The 15904-nt window shown below is 39.3% G+C and overlaps 2 protein-coding genes across 2 annotated transcripts; both read right to left on the minus strand.

The window, feature by feature from the left end:
- Positions 1-304: 304 nt before the first annotated feature.
- On the minus strand, positions 305-3293 carry LOC121983993 (COBRA-like protein 1). The gene is made up of 6 exons (XM_042536731.1): positions 3043-3293; positions 2429-2508; positions 1762-2218; positions 1500-1659; positions 1137-1414; positions 305-928 (listed from the first exon to the last, which is right to left on the minus strand). The coding sequence occupies exons 1-6, from the start codon at positions 3107-3109 to the stop codon at positions 636-638; spliced, it is 1335 nt and encodes a 444-aa protein (XP_042392665.1). The 5' UTR covers positions 3110-3293; the 3' UTR covers positions 305-635.
- Positions 3294-6229: 2936 nt separating this feature from the next.
- On the minus strand, positions 6230-8801 carry LOC121983994 (protein SPIRAL1-like 3). Its single transcript, XM_042536732.1, has 3 exons — positions 8673-8801; positions 7908-8188; positions 6230-6494 (listed from the first exon to the last, which is right to left on the minus strand). The coding sequence occupies exons 2-3, from the start codon at positions 8172-8174 to the stop codon at positions 6411-6413; spliced, it is 351 nt and encodes a 116-aa protein (XP_042392666.1). The 5' UTR covers positions 8175-8188; positions 8673-8801; the 3' UTR covers positions 6230-6410.
- Positions 8802-15904: the final 7103 nt, after the last annotated feature.

Consider the following 15904-nt stretch of genomic DNA (forward strand, 5'->3'; position numbering starts at 1 on the left):
TAATTAATCATAGTTACTATAATAACGTTGGAAATAAAGAACAACGTTATAACAATTACTCAATAATTTCTACATATTATAACAACTACAATAATACTCGGATAAAGGACATTTTTAGAATAAATTCAGTGATGAGACGCGTGCCCTTTTAACCCTGTTTTTTTTTAAAAGAGATGTTCTCTTTTAATTTGAGACATCCATTTGATTGATGTATTTTTGGTACTTACTCATGATTTTTTTTTAAAATAAATTTTTTTCATATATTAGTATACGTTTATTATTTTTGAATGTAGACTTTCATCAATGAAAAGAAAAAGATCTTTACAGCTGCAAATATATATACCTTCTATAAAATTCTTACAAGATGCATTGTTCTTCTCTTGCAGTTATGTGAATCGAAAATACAGGAGAACAAGGTTGAACTAAAATAATTAAACAGAGAATGAAATCCCAATGCTTATTTATATTACAGTGAACACAATTTTTTAGAATATGGTTCATAGTCCTTGTGAACTTTGAGTGACTACTGACCTCTCCATGTTTAGAGCCCGCAAGATTGACACTGATGTGCTATCGACTATTTTGTGTTGAAGGTCTGGACAGCGCAAAATTTTTCACAAAATTCCAGGGGGGCCCTAGAGATGATGAATCAACGACAAAGCCAAAGCTGCCCAAAGAACCACCATCAGAACAAATGAAGGAAATCTCAACCGAGGGCTACTATTCGGTAGCCATGGGTATGCATCTGGAGGAGGCATGACACAGTTGTCGCCGTTGAAGTATACGCGTCTTGGAAAGGCCCATCCTTTCTCGAAAGTGAAGCTTGGTTCCTTTCGGAATAGAAGCTCTGATTGTGCATTTCCATAGGGTCCAGCTTCCATAAGTAAGTCATTGTAGTATTTGACACCCCAGAGCATGGCAGTATCATCTGTGTCGCAAAACCACTCAAGCATGGTTAAAAAGATAAACCAACATAAAGCAGAAACTACCTCCCAGGGATATCAAACATAAAATTGATGCCTTATGCATAGCATGGAATTGTCATCAGATGAGAATGTATCCATGATCCTTTCCAAAGGACATGAACATCAGTAAAACAAAATAAGAATCGCAAGAAATGGATAGAAGTAGCTTACTTATGTCTCCATATGGGGCTATGGACCTGTAGTTGAAACTGAAAAGCTGAGTGAGATTGTCAAAGTTTGGATGTTGTATGACAAGGTTCCACTGCGTGTAGTTCATGCGGTAATTGAAATTCGTTATCGCAATCTTTACACGCCAATAATCTTTGTAGTTAAGTTTTACATGCCAATGCACTCGTATCGGGCACATATGTGATGTGCACTGGACCAATGGTGCATAGCTACTTTTGCTAGGATCATTCACTGCATAAGCTAAATAAGGTGAGTCTGCCCTGTGGCAATGAGCAAAAGAATATCAATACACGATAGACGAAAATGTAATTACTGACAGTACAGGAGAGTCATCTTTAAACTCACTCGACACAACTACCAGGATGGGTCAGGTTATTTTGGCATCCACAGGAGCATGTCGGGCAGTTAACTATCGTATCGTTATAAAAAGATGAAAGAGATACACAGCATGTAGGGGTCTTCTGTGCAAGAAACTGGGAGTATGTACAAGTAATGTTCCATGTCTCTGCAATCAAACAATGAAAGTATGTAAAGAATTGGACAATTACTGTGTGAAATACATCAAAAAGTCTTTTTGGATTCTTAAAGACCCAAAATTACAACTTACTCAGGGCATGGGTTTTTCTTCTTCCATCCGATGTTAAAAATGTGCTCGGTGATACATCCTTTGCCGGTCCACATGTATATCCAGGGCCTGGAGCTCTCAGGGTGAAGTTTTTCGGTGCACGAACAGTCTTTTTGGATGTGCCAGCTAGGCCAGCACTGAGCTGGAATGAACTTGCAGCATTGGCCGGATCCTGAACCCACGAACTAATAACGCCGCCCTTGCAGCAGTTAGCAATTTGCATGTTGTATGGAGTACCAGGAAGAAGGTCGACAATTGTTGGGGTCTTCTTGCAACAATGCGGTATGTTTCCTTTAAATTTCGAGCAATCGCCCTGCTCAGTTGTCTGTGCTCCTACCATAGACCAAATGACCTCCTTTTTTGCCCAAGTCCATCCCAGATTCCAGCCAGGTGATTGGATGTGTCGATATTGCTGGTAATTGTACATTGTAACGACGGCCTGAAATACAAACACCAAGATCAAAGTTCAAAGTTCAAAATTCAAATCTTCAATAGAAGTTGGTTACAACTTTACATCTAAAATTATTTTCAACAAATAGAAAAAAGGAGAATCATTGACTTTTGATGTGTTGCTGGATAAACTACACAACAGATGGAGGCCAATGTTTTCGATCTCATAAGACTTTTGATAAAGTTGAAAATCACTTACAACATAGCCATCAGGTGTCCACTGTATAATATCCCATTTGATTGTTATATTCCCATTGGGATCTAGGGAATCATAAGCTTCTGCAAAACACAACCTTCAGCATGTATCTGGTAACAAAATCATAAACACACACACACACACAAAGACATATTTCTCTTTACGCAGATGGAAACAATCAGCACTAATTATTGAAGTGCCAGCGTTCATCAAGAGTTTTTGAACAAAAAAAGTTCGGAAATTGTAATTTTTTCAGCATCACTACTTCTCCAATGAAGGAGGCTAGCCATGCAAGTGTTGAACCACGTAACAATCAGTAAAAAAAAAAGATGGTGCAGTCTACAGAGCCTGTAAGAACAGCGATCATTTTGCCAGTAATGAATCGCCGTTCTCTCAGATTTACTCCATCTTCTAATCTATGCTTAATAAACCACATAAAAGGGAAAGGGGGGAAAAGTTTCCCCCTTTCCCGAATTGTCGACACAGAGATGCACCCATCGGCAGCTAAATTTGACACCGGGGGCCCAAAATCCGCGCAAATTGAACAGAAAAGTGGAATTTAGGGCACAGAGAGAACCGAGTCTGCAAGAAACGGAGGCAACTCGACGAAGGCTCACCTGCGATGGAAGCCAGAGAGGAGAAAACCAAAAAGGCAAGCAGGGAAAAGGCCAAAGGCGACGCCATCTTGGATGCGCACCTCCTAGTGGCGGAAGAAGAGGGGGAGGCGGAAGGCGGTCCCTAAAGTCGCCCCTCGAGCTCTGCACCTCAACACGGCAACAATGGCGATGTAGAGAGAGAGAGAGAGAGAGAGACCAAAGGCAAAGGTGGAAACCGAAGTCTCCTTATTAGCGTGGAGAAAAGCTCACACAAAGCTTTATCCACACACTCCACTTTCCATTTGTTTAACTGAAGGGAAAAAATAGTAATAACACAGCCGAAAAAGGAATGAAGTAAGCAGGGTGAGTCAGACCTGAAAGGCTTCATGGGTGATGTGGCACCTCACAGACAAGAGGTGCGGCCCCACCGTGGCAGGTGAGAGATGACTCAGCAATATAAGATTAATATATATATATATATATATATATATAATTTAGATGGCTAATTTTGAGACTCAATTAATTCTAAAGATGATTAATCTAATATTATAAAAATTTATTGGTCCCAAAATAAATTACGAAAACTAGGGGTGTAAATGAGCCAAGCCGCTTGTGAGCTATTCGAAGCTCGATTCGATAAAAGTTCGTTTGAGCTCGTTTAATTAGGCTCGTTAAGATAAACAAATCAAGCTCAAGATTCACAATATTCGGCTCGTTAGCTCGTGAACATATTCGTTAAGCTCATGAATCAATTTTAAAATAAAAAAATAATAGTTTTGATATTAAATTTATAGATTTTACACTCTACTTATGAAAAACATAGATAAATATATTAAATTTATTTATTAGAATAAAATTATAAATTTTAACAAGAATATTATAATTTTTTTAAAATATATAATTTAATTTTTAATAAATATTTAAATTTATAAGTTATATTTATTAAGTTTGTTTTTACTTGATAAAAGTTCGAATAAACTTATGAGCCATGAATATATTCGATAAATAAAGCTCGAGCTCGGCTCGATTATAAACGAGTCAAACTTAAACATCCAAGAGTTCGACTTGACTTGACTCGATTACACCCCTAACAAAAGCACTATAACCAGGGGCGGATTTAATGTGAGTGGAAGAGACTTCCCTTATCGACTATGAAACCCTTAATATTATAGGATTTCATCGATGAAAATAAATCAATATTTATACAAAATATAGAACATCATATCAGCGGCCCCAGAGCCGTGGAAGTCGTCCAATTCAAAATTTTTCATTAAATACCAGTGACGGCTTAAAAATATTCAGAAATTGTAAAAGTCAAACACTTCGTGCACTTCACTACATTCAAATCCACGCGGTCTGAGGCACGTCATTTTTAAATGTCAAGATGTCATTTTTTTTAGAAATAAAAAAGTATGCAATATTTAATATTTTATTTCGGGCATGTAAATCCGAATGGCACCGGGGGGAATCTGAGAGTGCGTTCCAGAATTCTCTCCGCGGAAAAAATTAATTATCAGTACGCCATAATTAAAAATCGACCCATGTAAAAATATTAACTAAGAAAATATTTGTCATCATCCAGCTGAGAATCGACCCATTGGAATTTTACGATGAAAAAAAAAATCAAAATATATTAAATTCGGGAATAGTTAAAAGGGGCATTTAAAATTTAGAATTGCCCAAAAAGTCTCAGAATATCTACATCAATTATTTTATCTATAGATTTTATTTTAAATTTTAGATAATATAATTAAAAATCTTTTATATCAGTTATTCTATCCATTCTTCAAATTTAAATTTCATAAATAATAATTATCTAAATTTAAAGAATAAAATTTCTATCATAAAAATAAAATAATATTTTTTTTAAAATCTTTCTCCTTTCACTCAATCTTATCATGTGTAATGAAAAGTGATTATCTAAATTTAATAAAGTGAGTCATTTATCCTAAATTTTAGATATAATAATAAAAAAACTGATATGAATATTTTTAAAAATGCATTTACCAGTTTATTAAATCTGACTTTTTATCTTAATTTCTTTCTAAGTATAAAGAATATTTATATCAATTTCTCTATAATATTAAAATAAATCATCCATTTTATTAAATTTAAACAATTATTTTTCTATATATATCATATTATCTTAAAAATTTTATTATTTTCTTCTCTTTTCTTTTTTGTCATTATTTTCTCTCTCTCCCTATATAATATCTATTTTTCATTATATAATCTTTTTTTTCTCTTCCAAATAAATAATATTTTAATATGAGTAATGATACCCAAAGGAAAAAAAATTCATGAAAAAATTCAGGGATAGACATATAAATTAATGAATTACTATTTTTAATTTTGTGAACTGAAAATGAGTTTAATGATCTTTCTAGAACTATTAATAAATTTTAGATCAAATCTACTATTGAACTTAGACAGATCATGAATTCTTGAGATAGTAAAGAATCCTTTGAGTAGTGTGTGTACCGTAGAAAAGAAAGCAAATCGAGCAAAGGAAATTAAATTTGAGTGTAAATTGAGAAAAAAAAATACGTGACATTTTCAATGCCTTTTAGCCGATCCAAAATTTTGAATGCGCCTTTTAATAATTCCCGTAGTAAGTTTAAAGAAATATTGAAATAATTCCTTTTTTATTATTTTCACCTTTTTGTTTGTTAGTATCTAGACGAGAGTGCTAACCTACAAAAGAGTCCTAATAAATAAACGTTCATGGGTGACAGCCCATCAACAGCTTGACTGAACACTTTTTATTATATATTTATTATTATTATTTTTTGGATCGGCTGCACATCCTCCAACAAAATTAAAAATATTTTTGCATTCGATGAGAATTTAAAAAGAAAACTAATGGAATTATTTAATTGGATGGAATTTCAAATGCACGGAGAGTAAAAATAGGGAGATGATGTGATGTGTCTATCCTGTATAATAAAATTTAATATTACCCAATTATAATACTTTATTATCATCCCTATTTGATTTTTTTCTAACCTCCAACCATGACCTTAGTGCGCAAGTACACAACACAAGAAAAAAAAATCTATATTAATTTTAGATTTATATGAAATTAAGAATATTAACAGAAGGAAAGGTACTGAAAAACACCACCAACAACAAAAATAAAATAAAATAAAATCTTTGACATGAAAGGAATAATTTTTTTAAAACAACACTAAATTGAAAACACAATTCATACGGTAAAAAGATGAGTCATTACTCATTAGGCAAAGGGTAGAAAATAGCAGTGAACCATGAAACTTCAACTGAGACATTGTCCACATGAAGCCAAATAATAATAATAATAATTCATGATCAAGTCTTTACCAATAGCTGCAGAGTTTAAGAGTTTAAGCAGAAGCAACAAATTGCTTTCCTCACTTGCTGCCGCCATCGCCAAACAGGAAACCAAGGGAAGAGCCTCCGCCCGGAGCAGCTTGCACCTTCGTTGAAGGGCGTTCCTGGATGGTGAGGAATTCACAATTAGCTCCAAAGTGTAGATTGAACGACGTTGACACTGATTAAAAAAATAACTAGTAAACTGAAGCATAACTTTTAAAATTAGCCATCCGATGTGAAAATGTATGCACCTGCATGTGTATTTGTTGTCATGTCATAGGAGTTAAGTAATGTTTAAACAATGAATGGAACACAAGAGTCATTCCTCAACAATTAACTATGGACTTGTTCAACAATTGTGAACAAAGTATCTTGTATATTTCCTAGAGGGGGGAGAGTGGAAGGGGGAGGGCAAGCTTAGGATTGTTTACATGGGATGAGCACTATGTTGCTGAAAAGAATCTTGACCTATTTCACCTTCCATATTGTGCTCGTTTCAAAATATACAATCAAAAGGGCTACTTAGCCTGCATATGCACTTACATAGCACGCCTAGGCATTTGAACAGCCTTGAGGTGCCTTATATTACACATGCAATGTGATGGCTTAACTAAAAAGCCCAAACAACTACATATGCTGCGTATGTGGTCGCCCTGACCACTTGCTGTTAGAACCATACTGTTCATAATTTGTATGTGTGATCCAAAAATGAATCCAACCCATTAAAATTACTCAGCATGTCACTAAACCTAAGCCCTCAGATTAAACACAGCCCATTATCAAAAATAGAGGCAATCTTTTTATACGAGTGGAGAGACTGGAAAGAGTGCAAGATGGTGAAAAAGAAGATATCATCCCCTCCTGGAGACTTGAAAATGACACGAAGAGTGGAGCAGAGAGTGACTAATAAAAAGTCTTGCCAAGTGGAAGTCATTGCCCTCTATCAATTACTAAACTTCAATTACTAAACTTTTGTGCTCCTCTCTTCATCAACGATGATCTGACAACAAAATATTCATTTCAAATTTTTTAATGTTGTAACAAATAAAATAAGTAATATTCAAATTCTTTTTTATCAAGTCAAAATGCCAAAACTATGTTTTACATATTTAAGTGTTTGTGGTGAGCATATTATTTAGTGTGATCTCAAAAAAACATAATTTACTAGGATTGGGTTACATTTGTTCAGATGTGGAGAATCACAGAAGAACTTATTTCAAAACAGCTCTATTTCCCACTTTTGTCAACTGAAGAAATATAAATCAAGAGTTACAGATTTCAAAAATGATATAGAAAATCAAGTAATAACTATAATAGGTTATACGGATACAATAAAGTCAACAAGTTAGATATAAATGAAGAATCTCATAAATCATAAAATGCAAAAAGAACATATAGCCAGTTATCCACATTGATTTTCCATCCAAAATCTCATCAATAATGAATTTATAACCTAAAAATTCTCCAAATATATATTCCATGCAAAATGTAAGCTTTTTCTGATAACTTTAAGGATCCAAGTGAGGAATGCTTACCGTGATAAAGTTTCCACAGTTCTGCCCATCAGCTCGCTGGTAGTTGTTTGCTAGACTCCCTTGGATACCAGCAGGGATCTGCTTGTTATCAACTTGTGTTGCAGAAGTTGGTTTCTGAAGAGGTTCAGCAGCAGGCTCTGCAGTAGATTTAAAAGCCGGCTTCTGAACAGGTTCAGCAGACTCTCCAGCAGATTTAGGAGCCTCACCACTACCAAATAGGTAGCCAAGAGAACTTTGACCCCCTCCGCAGCTAACTCCACGGCCCATTTTCACTTTTCGATCTGCAGATGTACATTTTGTAATGGTAAAAGCTAATTTCACAAATCGTAATCCGACACTCAGAAACGTACAAATCCGAGAAGCACAATAAGAACTAAGACAATGCCAGTTATACTGTAACTTTATGAGATCTATTTTATTTAAGAAAAAAAGTTGTACAAAGTATGACAAATTTTTTAAAATTTCCACATACTAGTTTTTTTTTCTCGATGTAAAAAAAAGACACGATAGTCTTCAGCCTAATTCACACAACGCGGCCAAAAAAACACACAACAAAGACAAAGAAAAATCGATAAACATCGAAATCAAAACCCAGATGCAACACAAAATGCAGAGATGAAAGAGATCTGAACGGCGAGAGAATAGATCTACATTTAGGGTACCGCACCTACCGCTTGCCTGATCCGATAAGCGATCGGAGGATCAAAAACGGAAACAAAAAGAGGAGAAGAATTTAAACACAACGCTAGAATTAGGATTTCGCACCTCCCCTCTTCTTCTCCGATCCGCGTGGCGCTTGGGATCTCCCCCCAGACGGTGGAAAGAGGAGGAGAAATGAAAACGGAAAAGGGACATGAGTTTTTACCTTCTCTAAAATTTATAGAGGAAAGCAATACGCGTCATTAATTGCGACACCTACGAACTTTACCCACAAGAACGGCGGGGCCTCCGCTGGGTCCCACAGCAATGCCCAATAATGACGGGTAGGGAATCAAAGCGGTTTGTATTTTGAGGATGACGGGAGGGAGACGCCGTTTCGTCCAACGGCTATTCCATTTTCTAATTCGGTTCGCGTGATAGAAAAAAAGTTCGATCCGATATAATAAAATAATTACGGTGCTGTTGATTAATAAAAAATAAATTTTAAAAATTAAAAGGGAATGTTATTAATAATAATTTGAATATAATCAACTGCAATGTCTATGCAAGCAAAATGATTTACTTAAGGAATGTCTGGCCAAAAGTTATTATCGATAATTTTGTTTAATTATTTAAGATTATATTATTTAATTATGTTTAATTAAGTAATGAATGATTCTGGATCATGTAACTAAGGTTTTACGTGATTTTAAATTTAATAAAAAAATCCTTAAAATTATCCTTAGGTTTTTTTTTCCTTTCCGAACAAAAATATCTTTAAAATTTTATTAAATCTCAATCCGCTCTAGATATAACTAAAACCCTAGCCGTTCTCACATCTCTAGATCCATTAGCTTCAGAAGCTTGTCGCCGACCAAAGGTAAGTTTCTGCTTTAAAATTTTGAGCCTTTAACCCTCTTATTCTACCTCATGTTTTGGGATTTTCTACATTGTTGGTTTTCCTCTTTGGTTTTCTACCTTTTTACATGACATGTTGATATGGTAGAAGATGAAAATGATTTTTTAGTAATCATATGCATGGAGATGACGGAAAGTAATACATTTATACTTTTATTATTGATGATTGTTTTAACTGTCAAGAGGAATTTTAGGTTCCCACATAGTGCCCAATTAATTAAAAGGTGACAGATTTTTTATAATAGAACAAAGATCAATTTTTAATAGACTTATGCCCTAGGAAAAAAAATTCTCCCGCCCCTAATCACTTGCCAGTTAGCTATACGCTGACCTCGTGATTTAGCTCTCTTTACATAATCTGAGGATGAACTATAAGAGGCATCTACGGTGAGCGGTAATTACCTTTTACTCCAACAAAAGAGAAAAAGTTTTAAGTTCAGGAGAAGCATATCTGTCACGCCCCAGGTAGTTCCTGCAAGAAGAAATTTTGACAGCATCTCCCCTGTACGGGTGATAATATGAACCATTTCTACATTGCCCTCAGGGCCACATATACCTCGGCCAACACGGCCGAAACAATACCAATATATATTAAACAAGCATCCACGCAGTTTAAAAGTAAAACCAAACATAAGCAAAGATAAGGAAAACATCTCAAATATCCTACTCAACTACACCCATAAAACTCAAATATGATATCCTACTCAACTACACCCATAAAACTTAAATTCCCAGCATACATCCAAACGAAAACTCTTCGATAATAAGGGATCGTACAAGATCCAAGTGCCAAAAGATACAAGTCTGGAAACATAGACGATAACATAATAAGAAAAATCAAAGAGAAGATCCAAAACGGAAATCCTCGCAACCTGAAGGGAAAAACTAGCGACTGGAACTCCTCCGGACAGCCTCAACGTGAAATGGTAATAATGGGGGTTGAGTCCAACACTCAGCGGATAGCTAGTTGACATGCATAGTAAATAATAACCAGTAGTAATAAATATGCGTACAGTCTCTAGAAGTAATGAAACAATACAAAACTGAAGATAAGGGAGAAGTTGTACTCACCATGACCTCCTATCAGGATAATAAGGTTGTCAGACCGAAAATACATGTCCATGTATGCATGTCAATCATATGCATCCATCCAATATGCAGCAAACAAAGTGCAGCAAACACAAGCAATAAATGCATCACGCATATGATGTCAATGATATGTCCTAGTCACCCCTGACGTCAGTCAGTCATCTCACACACGATGGTGAGACCGAGTGGGTAGGATTGTGATAACCGTGCACTCTGCCGTCACTGCTCCTGATGAGTGACCGAGTGGATGGGATGCTATCGGAGTACACCTATCCTCCTACCCCAAATCATAAGTGGGGGAGCACAATGCTTTCATCTCCCTGAGACAATCCAGAGGAGGGATCCCTGCAGGCTACCACGCTGCGTCACACTACCCATGAGCGGACCAACGGAGCCAAACAGAGCAACCTGCTGCAACACACCTTGTCTGAATAAAAACCACTAATCCATGAATGTTGTGTGTGCAGATGCATGTAACTGACGATGTGCTCAACAATATTGGAGTCGACTATCGCACAGCATGCAATCATGCGAGATGGTGCATGACACTAAGCATATAAATCCTGGTCATATCTATCTCCATAAAACATGTACCAAAAATAAATGGATCAAATAAACAGATCTAGGTACACAGGTCAGATATGGTAAGTGACTAGTCCGGTATATCACATGACATGGTATGTCACTATCTCTATAACATAAATAATAAACAGGGGCATGAATGCTAAACAGGTAACAAACAAAATATGCTAAAAAACAAATAGTGACATACCGATGCAGATATAAACATAATTATTACTACTTGTTAAAATCTACTAAGCATATCAACATGACATTATCTAAAAGATAAGTCAAGGTACCCGCCTCCAATGTAGATCGAGCTAATCAACCTCTATGTCGAAGTGCTCATCCCGAATCCGAATCCTGTATTAAATCATACGGTTTAGCTAAGTTTTATTGTAAACAAAATAGCTAAACCAAAATCCTTATTTATCAGGAACCCTAATTCATTCATTAACCTTTTCTAGTTCAAAACCTATGTATGCTATAACAAATGAAACGATTCCTCTATTTCTTACCTCAACACCAAACCTCTCTGGTTGAATCACAACCAGACAGGCCGGTCAGCCGCTGGAATGTGCACAGTTAGAGGTTATTTGCTACTGGAAACAAGAAAACTCCACTTGCACTAAACAAATCAAGAAGGAAGTTCACTGATCAAGAAGACAACCTAATTCATGACATAATCTACTAACCTTACCTCTTTCTCACAACCAAAAAGGTTGCTGGAACCTTGTGACTTTTATGGTAACAACCAAAACAAATCGCCTAGGCAGATTTACAAGCCACAGAGATGAAATCTGGTGCAGCGGAAGAACAATGAACCTTCCCGATGAAATCACTGCTGCTTTGTTCGGATTTGGCAACAAGAGGGGTTGGTCGCCCTAACCCTTTCGTCGATTACTCTCTTCTAGTGGCCGTGATACCAAGCAGTGGTGGCGGTTGAGGAGATTGAAGGCGGCAGAGGGAGAGAAAGAAGTGACTGCCGGTGAAATAGATGGCAACCCTGGTGGCGAGGTCATACTAGTACGGAATCGGCACGGGCTTCATGGTGTCCCTCAGCGTTGCGTCGCCGAATGCTCGTCGGAGCCCCTGCCAAGGCCTCTGCTTGTTTAGCCACTCCCGCATGCTCCTCTTCTGGCCGAATCGAAATGGTGATCGAGCATCGGTCGTCTGCGACTTTACCGAGAGAAAGGGAAGAGGTGAAGGGCTCGGGTGGAAGCTAGGGGTTCAGGGCTTTCCTTTGGCCGGTAGTTATGAACGTGAGGGAGAGAAGAGGAAGAGGCGTCGGGTTGAGGAAGGGGAGCAGGCGCCGTCGGTGGAGAAGAGGAAAGGGCGTCGCGAGGGTAGGGCACATGCATGGGGGGAGGGGGGGATAAAGAAAAGAAAAGGAAAAGAAAAAATAAAAATAAATCTTTTCCTCGTTTAAATGGGTAGCCTAAACAGGCTTTCCCGGGGCCCAATATTTGATCCCCTTAAACTCGTTATACGAGCTCTGAAAAATTTCAAGAAAAATTCAGAAAATTCCTTTATGGTTATTCGTCCATTTTCGATATTTTACATTCTCCCCTACTAATAAAAATTTGGTCCCCAAATTTTCATTATTACCATCAGCAAGTATTAACAATAAATAGATAGTATAAATGTTGAACGGAAATTAACTCACATACCTCAAGTGAAAAGATGGGGATATCGAGCTTGGATCGTATCCTTGAGCTCCCAGGTAGCCTCCTCGTCCGAATGATGCTATCATCCTACTTTAACAAGCCGGATAGTCTTGTTCCACAGCTGACGCTCTTTCTGGTCCAGAATCCGTACCAAAACCTCCTCGTAGGTAATGTCAGGCTGAATAGGAACTGTGATATCTGTCAGCATATGTGCCGGGTCGGATATATATCTCCTCATCATAGACACATGGAATACATCGTGAACACCTGCCAGGGACGGTGGTAGTGCTAGACGATAAGCTACCGCTCCAATCCTCTCCAAGATTTGGAAAGGTCCAATGTATCGCGGAGCTAGCTTACCTCTGAGGTCATATCTCTTCACCCCTTTCGAGGGTGAAACACGCAGAAAAATATGGTCGCCAGTAGAGTACTCCAGGGGTCTTCGTCTCCGATCAGCATAACTCTTCTGGCGGTCCTGCGCCTCTGACATCCTCCGTCTGATAGTACGGACCAACTCTGCCTCATGCTGAGCTTTATGAGGCCCTAGGAGCTAGATCTCCCCAACCTCCTCCTAGATGGTGGGTGTTCCACAAGGCCTACCATACAACGCTTCAAACGGTGCCATCTGAATAGCCGAATAAAAGCTATTGTTGTAGGCGAACTCTGTTGGAGCAATCTGGGTACCCTAGGTTTTGATGTTTGGGCAAAGGTTTAAGTTAGGTTTATTGTTGTATTTGATATGCATTGTGAGTGTGCAGGATACAGGTACAACAAGGAAAGTCCAAGGATGAGTCTTGGCGGTGTAAGTCCAAGCATGTAGTCTTGGCAATGTAAGTCCAAGTGTGATCTTGGCAAAGGAGGAAAGTCCAAGGATGAGTCTTGGTGGTGTAAGTCCAAGCATGTAGTCTTGACAACGAAAGTCCAAGTACGACTTGGCAATGGATGAAGTCCCGGAGGCGCGACCTCTTGGCAAAGGAAGACCCGACAACAATGATAAGGCCGATGGAAGCTCTAGAAGGCAAGACGTGAAGGATGGGGAGACATCCGAGGGACGCAAAGCTGATGGAGGAGGCTAGAAGGTTAGGTCTAGGTTGGTCGGGCGAGAACGAGTGCTGAGCGAATGTACTCAGGGTAAAATCCCAAAATTAGGGTTTATTGTAGCAGCACTGTAGCGTTAATGTAGCAGTACTGTAGCAGTCGACTAGTGCAGTCAACTGGGAGCGAACAGAGGGTTGGTATCGAGCCGTTGGGCTGCAACGGTCAAATTTCCACGAAGGGCAGTCGACTGCATGTTTTGACAGTCGACTGGTATGCGGGGTTTTCCAACCCGTGGCCTATATAACCAAGCATTGGAAGCTTAGTTAAAGTTGACGAAATAGAGGTGGTTAACCCCTATTAGTAGTCTACCAGTGCCCCAGCTTCTCAAGAGTCCTTGGTGAGAGTTTGTGGTGAGGTTTCTCCACCCACAAGGAGCTACATGAGCTAGCCGGAGGTTTTCCGGGGAGTCATCCACCAACGGATCGGGATCGTCCACCTTACGGACAGCCGTGGAGTAGGAGCTTCATCTCCGAACCACGTTAAACAACGTGTCATTGGGTTTGCTTCTTGTTTATTATTTTCTAAGGTTAGTTTTGCTTTTGTTTGTCAGTATTTTTGTTTCTGCTGTGCACTAACAAGCGTAGGAAGCGACGATTTGGGTGAGACGATATTCACCCCCCTCTAGCGAACATCAAGGTCCCAACAAGTGGTATCAGAGCTAGGTGAGCTCTTGTTGGACTAATCGCCAAGAGAGCGGCTAGAGGAAGAAGATGAAGTCGGAGGGACCTCTCGGATGGGACATCTGAATCCCACCTCCATACGAGTGCGAGGACTTCGATTGTTGGAGGAAGTGCATGGAGATGTGGTTCCAAATGAATTGGAACCAATGGATTGCGTTGGAGGAACCATTTAAAGCTCCAACAGACAAGAAGGAAAAGTGTCTCCGACGTCGATATTGGACCGAGGAGCAAAGGGAGCAATCGGAGACGGAAAATGGATCTGTCGGCCCGCTATGCATCCTCTCTGGTAACCGCATGAATACGTCCAGTCTCTGACGGTGGTGGAGGTGGTAGTGTTGCCAAAGACTGCTGCGCCTGAGTCTGAGTCTACCACGGTGACAGTGCTGGGTACTGAGCCAGAGACGGATATGTAGGTTGCGACTGATACTGGACCGGCGACTGGGGCTGTGACTGGTACTGGACCAATGGCTGCGGCTGATACTGGACTAGGGACTGAGGGTGTGACTGGTACTGAACTAGTGGCTGGGGTTGTAGCTGATACTGAGGTCCCACATCAGAACCATGTGGTACCATAAGGGCACTGGAGTGCTCCTGTCCATGCATGCCATATGCAGCTGCTGTCGGGGGAGTTGTCCTTTACTGGCTATGCGAAAATTGGGCTCTCCGCCCTCCTCAGTAAGTCCATGTCTGACTGGGTTGTCCTCCATGACCAGACACTCCGGAAGCTATATGTTGAGCCTTCAGCGAACAATCTCAGCTCAGGTGCTCGGGCAGTTTGCAATAATAGCAAACCGGTTGTCCCAGGGAGCAAGCTGTGGTGAGGTGGTCTCTGGACCCACATCTAGTGCAGTGAGTGTCGCTGGCGGACTGTTTCCGAATCTGTTGAGAAGACCGGGAACGTCCTGATGAAGATCGCCCTGACTTCTGAGGTTGTCCTGAAGCCCCAGAAGTACCCTGACCTGGCCGATTATGGCCACTCTACTGCTGTCCTGTAGCTTGTGGCTGCTGGATCTGTCCTGATGTCTGACCCGTCTGCTTCCTTTTCCTGTCCGGAAATGCTCTCTGCTGAGTTGACTCAATCATGAGGGCTATGTCCAACGTCTCTAAATAGGATGAACTCCCAAAACCGGCAAGCTTTACTTGCAGATGTCCATCCAGTCCTTGGATAAACTGCAGCATGCGGGATCTGTCCTCAGTAACTAATTCTGGACAAAACCTGGCCATCCGATTAAACTCAGCATTGTACTATCACCGAGCGGTTGTTCTGCCGCAGACTCAGAAAATTCTGCCGGCGAGTCATCTGGTATGCTCGTGGGCAATACCGGCTCTCAAAAGCCTCTCTGAA

Source organism: Zingiber officinale, chromosome 5B (assembly GCF_018446385.1).
Source record: "Zingiber officinale cultivar Zhangliang chromosome 5B, Zo_v1.1, whole genome shotgun sequence".
NCBI classification, from domain to species: Eukaryota; Viridiplantae; Streptophyta; class Magnoliopsida; order Zingiberales; family Zingiberaceae; genus Zingiber; species Zingiber officinale.

Bases quoted from the DNA above. Each gene is read 5' to 3' on its own strand.
- LOC121983994 (XM_042536732.1), bottom strand. From the start codon at position 8,174: ATGGGCCGTGGAGTTAGCTGCGGAGGGGGTCAAAGTTCTCTTGGCTAC. The intron at 6,495-7,907 runs GTAAGCATTCCT...CTCACCATCCAG, and splicing joins ACTGTGGAAACTTTATCACG to GAACGCCCTTCAACGAAGGT.
- LOC121983993 (XM_042536731.1), bottom strand. From the start codon at position 3,109: ATGGCGTCGCCTTTGGCCTTTTCCCTGCTTGCCTTTTTGGTTTTCTCC. The intron at 1,660-1,761 runs GTAAGTTGTAAT...GTTTGATTGCAG, and splicing joins AAGAAAAACCCATGCCCTGA to AGACATGGAACATTACTTGT. The intron at 929-1,136 runs GTAAGCTACTTC...TTTGCGACACAG, and splicing joins AGCCCCATATGGAGACATAA to ATGATACTGCCATGCTCTGG.